Source organism: Propithecus coquereli, unplaced genomic scaffold (genome assembly GCF_000956105.1).
Source record: "Propithecus coquereli isolate 6110/MARCELLA unplaced genomic scaffold, Pcoq_1.0 Scaffold211, whole genome shotgun sequence".
Classification (NCBI taxonomy): domain Eukaryota; kingdom Metazoa; phylum Chordata; class Mammalia; order Primates; family Indriidae; genus Propithecus; species Propithecus coquereli.
This window is the reverse complement of record NW_012146190.1, coordinates 2683038-2692083: the sequence shown is the minus strand read 5'-3', so window position 1 is coordinate 2692083 and position 9046 is coordinate 2683038. Positions and strand designations below refer to the sequence as shown.

At 42.4% G+C, this 9046-nt stretch overlaps 1 protein-coding gene across 1 annotated transcript in view; it reads right to left on the bottom strand.

The window, feature by feature from the left end:
- The window catches only part of OSTF1 (osteoclast stimulating factor 1), a 61661-nt gene that overhangs the window by 31084 nt on the left and 21531 nt on the right, over nt 1–9046 (bottom strand). Inside the window, exon 2 of the mRNA XM_012644421.1 lies at nt 7399–7445. Within this exon, the coding sequence (XP_012499875.1) occupies nt 7399–7445 (47 nt within the window). The remainder of the gene's footprint in view (nt 1–7398; nt 7446–9046) is intronic.

Genomic DNA, 9046 nt, shown 5'->3' with positions numbered 1-9046 from the left:
AAAAAATTAAAGACCTCTAAGATTTTCTCAAATTTGTCTCTAAAATATTCTGATGATGAATGACCAATATTACTACCAATATGTTATGAATATAGAAAGTGATTGGGAAACAAACTCTTTCCTTTAGTATTTCCTTGCTGCAAACTAGATCACTCTCAGAGAAGCCAGAAAGAGGACTCATTCCCTTCTACGGCATCCCAGCTGGGCGCAGCAGCCATGCCCCATATCAGTAAGGGTGGCCTTCGCTGGCAATCTGAACACCATTTGACTATCTCTCCTTTAGATAACATGAAGGCATGGGAAGGAAGAATGAAAGAAGTAAGATGATGAAATGAAAATAGGATATATGTGAACTGCAGCATTTTCCCGAAGTTTTGAAAGAGTTCAATACCTTGAAGAGATCTGTCCTGTTTTAGAGCTGTCCCGGGCCATTCTTACTGGGTACGTTTCCAAAAGCTAATCTTGCCCAGTGAATCCTCCTCAATCAGTGCTTTTAGAGAAGTTAAGGAGTTATCTTGCCCTATGGTTTTAGCCTCTTTCTAAAACCATAAAAGTCTCTCTAAATTTCCACATTTAATAAGAATCACTCACCCTTGAAACAAAAAGACAGGTTACAAAAAAGTACCAAACAAATAGCTTCTAAAAACCAAGTGCACACACACAAAATCCTGATAACTAGTCTTCTTTATAAAATAAGTAATAAAGTCAGGAGGAATAGGCAGTAACTGCTTAATGGGACTGGGGTTTTATTTGGGGGTGATGCAATGTTTTGGAAGTAGACAGACGTAGTAGTTGCGCCACTTAGCGAATGCACTAAACGCCACTGAACTGTTCACTTTAAAATGGTTCATTTTATGTTATGTGAATTTTACCTCAATTTAAAAAATGTAATAAAGCCCAAAAGAGGTAAAACTTTTAATGTCTTTAAGCAATTCTTGCTCGTGGTTTGGTAAAGTACATCATTTGGAAGATGCCACTAAGTCCAGTTACTTCACTACCTCTCACTGCTGTCTCAGTTTTTAAATTAATGGCTGCTGTTCAATAACAGTGTCGGCCACAAGCCTGCCATTAGGTCAGACTTGCTATTCAAAAGAGACAGCAGCAACAGGGACTCGATTTCAGTCAGGTATATAGAAAAAATTAGCTAGGCATGGTGGCACATACCGGTAGTCCCAGCTACTCGGGAGGCTGAGGCAGAAGGATTGCTTGAGCCCAGGAGTTTGAGGTTGCTGTGAGATAAGCTAATGCCACAGCACTCTAGCCCAGGCAACAGAGCAAGACTCTGTCTCCAAAAAAAAAAAAAAAGGGTTATTTATTCATCCTGAGGAATTACAGTGCATGGTTTACTCTCTTTTAATTCATGGCTCCCAGAAGCACAGTGCTACTACTTATAAAATACCTTCTTCCGAAGAAACCAGGGGTGCTTTTCCTAACCTAGCTAAGTAGGTAGCCTATCAAATTCTTTAGACTAATGGTGGCAGTACAGACAACAAGGCAATGGCATGATTTTAAAAACAGATTTTTATCTATAATACTCATATTTTCCATTAAGAAACCACTAGCAAGACACTTGATGTAAATTGTTCGATGAGGATCTACTTTTAAATTCCTGGCATCCAATTCACGGAACAGAAATGGAAAAATAGTGACACCATGAAGTAAGCACTTCTCTATTTCCAGCATGTTCTTTGGTTTTGAACCACATTCCTCCTTTCCTCTCTCCTTGAAGAACCACAAGGTATCAGACCAAGTACGCTGCTGTCCACTGGGATGTTCCAGCAATGAGCACAAATTTAGTGTCATATATTCCCATTCCCATTCCATATATTCTTGGTAACATGTAATTCCGAGGGCATTAATTTTGTTAGTTTATGAAAATTTATATTTTATGAAAAGTTTAGAAAAATTGTGATAGACTTTTGAAAGTTTTTAGATTTGTCAACCTGGAGCCCCAAAAAATTAATAAAAAGAAAAAACAAATTCTCCATAGATGTTTTATTTAATACTTTGTTGTATTTATTATGTGCCAGGCACTGTTCTGGGCATTTACAAATAGTAACTAATTTAATCGTCACCAACAACAGTATGAAGTGGGTGCTATCCACATGGTCACGTTATAGACAAGAAACTTGTCCAAGACCACAGAGCAGGTACGTGGTAGAGCCTGGACTTGAACGATGAGTGAGATTACAACGCTCTTAACCATGACCTGCTTTCTCTCATACAGAAGCATCATGGTGGCCATTATTGGTTGTCATGGTGTCATGACCAAGTTAAAAGCCAGTGGCCTATGTCACTTCCCCTCCTCACACCCCACCTTCATAAAATGGTACCAAAAAACCAAGAGCAGCACCTTTTACTTGCAAGGCATACTTGACCTCATCTGGTCCTCTCAACGGCCCACTTGGCAGGGCTGGGTTAGGGGTATAATCTCTATTTCACAACCAAGCTCAGACAGGCTAAAGAATTTAGCACAAAACGCAGAATGAGTGGCAGGGCTGGGCTGCTACCTCAGCTTTTGGAATCTCATTCTGGAGCTCGTTCCTCCAGGCAAAGTGCTATAAACCTATGGCAGCCCAGCAAACTTTACATGACACGGCAGGACCCTGCTGGTTTCCCTTCAGAAATCAACACACCTCCACCACACAGCAAATGCTGCTCTCTCCCCATCAGTGTCCTGCGTCTTTACACTGGTCTAACCAGTCCAGCCAGGTCTCTCTGTGACTATTTATTGGATTAAGGGTTGGGGGAGAATAAAGAACCAAACAGGGGTGGGTGGTGCCAAGACTACCTTGCCTATAAGCAAGACAGATGAGAAATGGGTTGGCAGGAAGACCTGGGAGCCACAGCTGGCTAGTGTTCGACCTGTTCAGTGGATCACCAGGACTGGGCTGGGCTCTGCTGTCCCTGTCTCCTGAGGGTAGAACTGGACCCAGGCCTCCTTGGGGTGCTGCACATGTCAGCACGTCCCTCAGAGTCCAACTCAGCCTTTCAATCTTGCCTGGTCCCAATCACTTTAAGGAGGCCAGGTCAGTTTGGGATACACAGTGGTGTATCCATCCATCCAGAGAAGATGGCTAATGGTGGCAGGGGAGAAAGACCAAACTGAGCTTCCAGCATTGTCTAACAGAAACTCTCACTCAGAAAACGAATGTCAGAAGCTGGGTGGGGTGGCTCACAACTGCAGTCCCAGCTACTCAGGAGTCTGAGAGGTGGGAGGATGGCTTGAGTCCAAGAATTCAAGGCCAGCCTGGGCAACACAGCAAGACCTTGTAAGAAAGGAAGGAAAGGAAGAAAAGGAAGAAAGGAAGAAAAGAAAGAAATGAATGTAAGACTAACCCAGTTCTGGGATAGTATCTAAAACTTAACAATGGGTACAGCATGGGCACTGAACCCATCAGGAAAGACTGTGGGAGCCAGAAGCTACATGCTCTGCCAGATGCTCTCCCTTTCACATGTAGATTGAGAGGAGGAGGAGATGGGATAAATGTGGAGGCAACAGGGCTTGGGTGTCGTTACTGACCACTGCCTATGATCCTTGGGACCAGGGATATTAAAAATACAATAACATTTTAAATACAGAGTATTTTTTAAAACCTAACTAATTATGTGTATTTTCTCATGCATATCCAATACCAAGATTTAAAAAAAAGAAAAAAAAGCATTGGAGAAACTCCATCATGAAGCAGAACTGTAGGTAAATTAACCAATACACAACCAATCAAAAATATTTATTAAATGTCTATTAACATAGCAACAACTACTCCTTCGATAGTAACATTACTCCTTAATAGTAACAGCAGCTTTACAAAATTAATCTTACTTAATTCTCACTAAAACTCCATGAGATTATTATTAGTCTCACTTAACATATGAGAACACTGAGACAGAGAAGTTCAATAATTTTCTCAAGATCACACAGCTGCTAAAGAGGCAGAGTGAGGCCGGGCTCACGCCTGTAATCCTAGCACTCTGGGAGGCCGACACGGGAAGATCGCTTGAGCTCAGGAGTTCGAGACCAGCCTGAGCAAGAGCAAGACCCCCATCTCTACTAAAAATAGAAAAATCAGCAGGGTGTGGTGGTGCTTGCCTGTAGACTGGAAAGTCCAAGAAGGGAAGGAGAACAGCGCAGCAGGGCTGGGATGGGGGCTGGACAGCAGAGGACCACGTCTGCCGTCAAATAAAAGTTTGGTGATGGAAGCAAAGAACATCAGTGTAGCAGTGAATACAGATGCAAGGGAGAAGCTGGAGTCTGTAGGCCAGAACTGAGGAAAGGCACAAAGTCATGAGGAACCAAGGGGAGGAGGAGGTCAGTGGGAAAGGACAAAGGTGGCACCTAAGAGTACCGGGGGCACAGAGGAGAAAGACTCAGGAGTCACCTTAAGTCTCAAAACTAAGTACACGCAGGTCCCATTCGAGAGTCAAGGAGGCAGAGAAAATGGTCTATTCATTGAGTGGCCAGGATGGCAGCTGTCCACCACCTACTCTCCCCAACTCTCCCTCTCCGCAGGGGTCATGCAACCAAGGACACAACTGATAAGGACGATCAGAGGCATGTAATGACAGCCTGGTGTGAGCTGGAGTTAGACAACTTCTGGGCCTCACACTTCCCTACTTGTTATGGGATTTTGGTGTCCCCTTCAAAATTCTTAGGCTGGAGTCCTAACTCCCAGTGCAGACTATCCCTGACTTATAAGGGCTCAACTTACAATTTTTTGACTTTATGATGGGTTTATCTGTGTATTAGAGGCATTTTTGACTTACAGTATTTTCATCTTCCGATGGGTTTATCAGGACGTGACCCCATCATAAGTCGAGGAGCATCTGTACTTCCAAATGTGACTGTATTTGGAGATGGGGCCTTTAAAGAGGTAATTAAGTTAAAATGAGGTACTGAGCATAGGCCCCAATCCAAAGACTGGTGTCTTTGTAAGAAGAGGAAATTAGAACATAGGCACACACAGAGGAACGATTACAAGAAGACACAGAGTGAAGATGGCCACTTATAAGCAAAGGAGAAAGGCCTTAGAAGAAACTAACCCTGCCAACACCTTGATCTCGGACTTCTAGCCTCCAGAATTTTGAGAAAATAAATTTCTGTTGGGTAAGCCTCTCAGTCTGTGAAACTTGGTGATGTCAGTCCTAGCAAACTAATATACTACCCATTATCCACCCCATCCAACACAGGAGAGTTGTCAGTGGAACTTCTTGATGAGAGGAATAAAAAACCCATTATCCCTTTCTTGTTCCAGAAACAGTCAGCTTACAAAGTCTGAACACGCACATCCCACTATTAGCTGCCAACACTCGCTGGCGTGCACCATGGAGTAGGCCTTAAATATTCGCCCCACTGTATGCCCACAGCAGGGCTCCCCTGTGGAATGGCGAATCTTACGCCCATTTTAAAGTGAGTAAATGACAGATCGGGATTTGAAGGCAGGCCCTGGGCCGGTGGCTGAATCAATGCTCAGTGCCATTTGTTCTGTGCTACCTTCTAAGATGCCTCTGACTCTGGCGAAAGCAGGGTCCAGGGCAAACCCGGATGAAGCCAGCAGCAAGCTGGCTGCCCACAGAAGGAAGTCTCCAGTCTCTAGTGTGTGAGAGAGCGAAGTCAATGAAAGCGGGCTCCCCTTCCTGGTTTCCTCCTTTGCCTCCTAGCCACCTGGACTCCCTGCTTCACTGTCTAATCACTCCCATATCGAAACTCTCCAATCTCCTAGATGGCTTTCCACACCTCAGCTGGAGTGATTCTCCTAAAACTTTGCTATCTAATCACTCCTGTTCTCAAAACCCTTCAATTCCTTTCAAACTTACCCAGAGCAAAATTCAAACGAGATCCACAAGGCCCCACCTGAGCTGCCCTCTGGCTCCACCCCAACACTCTGAGCTTGTCTCCTACCACCCTCTCCCTTGTTTGAGACTTTCCAAGCCACACTGTCCTCCCTGCTGCCTCTCGAATCCACCAAGATGCTGCTTGTGAGAGAGTATGGGGACAGGACTCGGGCCTCATTTCTGACCAAGGGAGGCAACATGACCCAGCCTAATTAACCGTTGAAGAGCAGAAACAAACGACCTCCTAGCTGCTGGAATTCAGCACATACCCATATAAGGAGGGAGCTAATTGTCTCTTGAATAATATCTTCCGGGACCACTGAAGCAAGATGCTGACACCAACTGGTAAGGAACCTGGCTGCAGAGAAACCAGACCTATCCGGATCTAACCACCTCAAGCCAAAACAGACCCCATATTGACCTTACTCTGACTTTTCCCTTGTTATAGTCTCATTTTAATGCTAAAAATCATGGCCAGGGGTAGAGATTTAAAATGCTAATGATACATGCAATTCATGAAGAAGCATGACCACCAAGTGCACAGCAGTCAATGGAACCCCACCTCTACATGTGATGACATCAAAGCTGACACCTCTTTACAACTCCATAGAAGTTTCCCAGCCCTTTGTTCAGAGAGCCAGTGTGGCTGTCCCCCTTAACCAGCACTGTCTCCCTTTTATTTAAGCAAAAGCCCCAGTAAAGCCCTGCCCGCCTAAATCTTTCTGGTTTTATGTCAATTTCTGTTGACTTGGGAACCAAGAGCTCAAAGTCCAACATCACTCGCGCTTGCTGTTCCCTCTGCTCCCTCACTTCCTTTAGGTCTCTCCTCAAATGTCACCTTTCTAGAAAGGCCATCCCTGAACTTCCTATGGGAAAAAATAACACTCTTCCCACCATTAACCTCTTTGCCCCTCACTGTCCTTATTTTGCTCCATAGCACTCAGCCCTGACAGTCACATCCATTTTTCTGCCACTGCCTGTCTCTCTCCTCTGGGATGCAAGCTCCATGAGACTGTCCTTTCTGTTGTCACCGCACCATCCCCAGTGCCTGGCCCAGTCTCTGGCATGTAACAGGAGCTTGATAAGCCATAGATGGATGGGTGGATTTATGGATGGATGCCAGAAACTGTAACAATGGAAAACATGCACAGCAGAGACATAAACAATCGCTCTGGGAGGTCAGCAGAGGGCGCCATATGAGGTAGCCTGAGGTAAAGGGTCAAAGAGAATGCGAGGTTATCATGAGATTCAGAGGAAGAATGACTAAGACAGAGGTGTTGTGCTTTGTATGCAAGTCACTTGGTGATTTTACAGCAGGTGGTGTCACCACATAAGGAGAAGCTATGTGAGATGACAACGTGACCTCAGGACTGCAAGGACATGCAAATTAACCCAGGGGCTTAGCTTGCACACCTCTGGACTGCAGTAGGAAGTGACCCGCACTCATTCCTGTGAGCTGCCTAGGTCTGTCAAAGAAAAAGCAGACCATTCAAGCCAGAGGAAGTGTCTAAATGAAATTGCCTTAGGTTTTTATGTCAATTTTAAAGTTAAAAACTGAATACTTACCGTTCTGGGTTCAAATGTATACAAAGCTCTGAAGACTTTAACTTGCCCTAAAAAAAGAGAAAAAAAAACCTGATCAATTCTTTCATTTCTGAATCTGCTCTCAATAGAATTATCCATTATATCCTTCAGAATTTCTTCATTAAAAGCCCATGTGAGAAAGATATTTCAATTTAAGTACCTTTTCCACCCAGGAGTCACTTTTAAAATATTTGTTCAATGAACACAAGAATAAACAAAACATACACCTCTGAAAGATGACTTTGCCTCCTCCTAACAGTAGGAGCTACATGATTATTTGTACTTAGGTTCTGTCTTTTTTTTAAAATTTCACATAAAATTTTTTTCATGAAAAATACTATAAACAATGTTAAAAGACAGCCAACAAACTTGGGCAAAATACAGATATTGCAATATATGTCACAACAAAGGGTTAATATACTTAAGATATTAAACCTTTAAAAGACAGCTGACCAACTTGGGCAAAATACAGGTATTTGCAACATATATCACAACAAAGGGTTAATGTAACTTAGGTTCTGTCTTTTATAGAGTCCTTCCAACACTAAGATCTAAGCGTAAAAGTATAAAGGTAAGCATCTTAACATAAAGAAATAATATGAAAATTTGCACTGGTTTAATATTCTCAAATCAATGGGTTGTAATTTTATATTTTCCAAAAGAAAAGAAAATACCATGGAGGGGGGAAAAAAAAGGGCCTGTTAGAGAAACCTGTGATTTTCTTAAGTCTCAAAACAGAGAAGAGGGTGCAGTAACTGAGCAACCAGGTCGCAGTCCTGAGCTGCTGCCAATGTCTCTCTTTACACACCCTTCTGCTGCATTTCCGTAACACTCTGGATTATAATCACTGATTGGCTGGCCTGTCTCATGTGAAGGCAGGAATTCTTACTTGTTCAATTTCCCTGCACCTACTTGGTATACAATATGAACTTAATAAATGTTTGCTAAATGAATATAGTCATCCCTCAGTATTCTCAGGGGATTGGTTCCAGGACCCCTTTGGATATCAAAATCTATCAATGCTCAAGTCCCTGATATAAAAGGGCATAGTATTTGCATCTAACTTACACACATCCTTCCATATACTTGAAATTATCTCTAGATTACCTATAATACCTAATACAATACAAATGCTAAGTAGCTGTTATATGGTGCTTTTTATTTGTATTATTTTTTATTGTTGTAATGTTATTTTTATTGTGTTTTTTCCCAAATAATTTTGATCCCCGGTTGGTTAAATCCACAGATACAGAACCCACAGATACAGAAGGCCAACTGTGCACAAGTAAAAGAACAAACTCAAACAGTAGAGGAAAAAGGCTATAAATAGCAAAAAAAGGGAGGATCTTTTATGAAATAAATAGATTTAGAAAGGATATCAAAATAGAAGGACTATCTACTTAAGAGGTGACTTCAGTTTCAGCACTGGAAGAACCTTTATAGATGACCATCTAGGAAAAGAACATCACTCAGAACAGTGGTTTCCAAGGTGGGAGACAGGAAGACTCCTTCAGAGATTATTACATTTGTATCATATTCCTTTCCATTCCCATTGGAACATATTTTATAAATAACAGCACAAAATAATACATATACAACTTATAAATTCATATATATTTATTGGGAATGA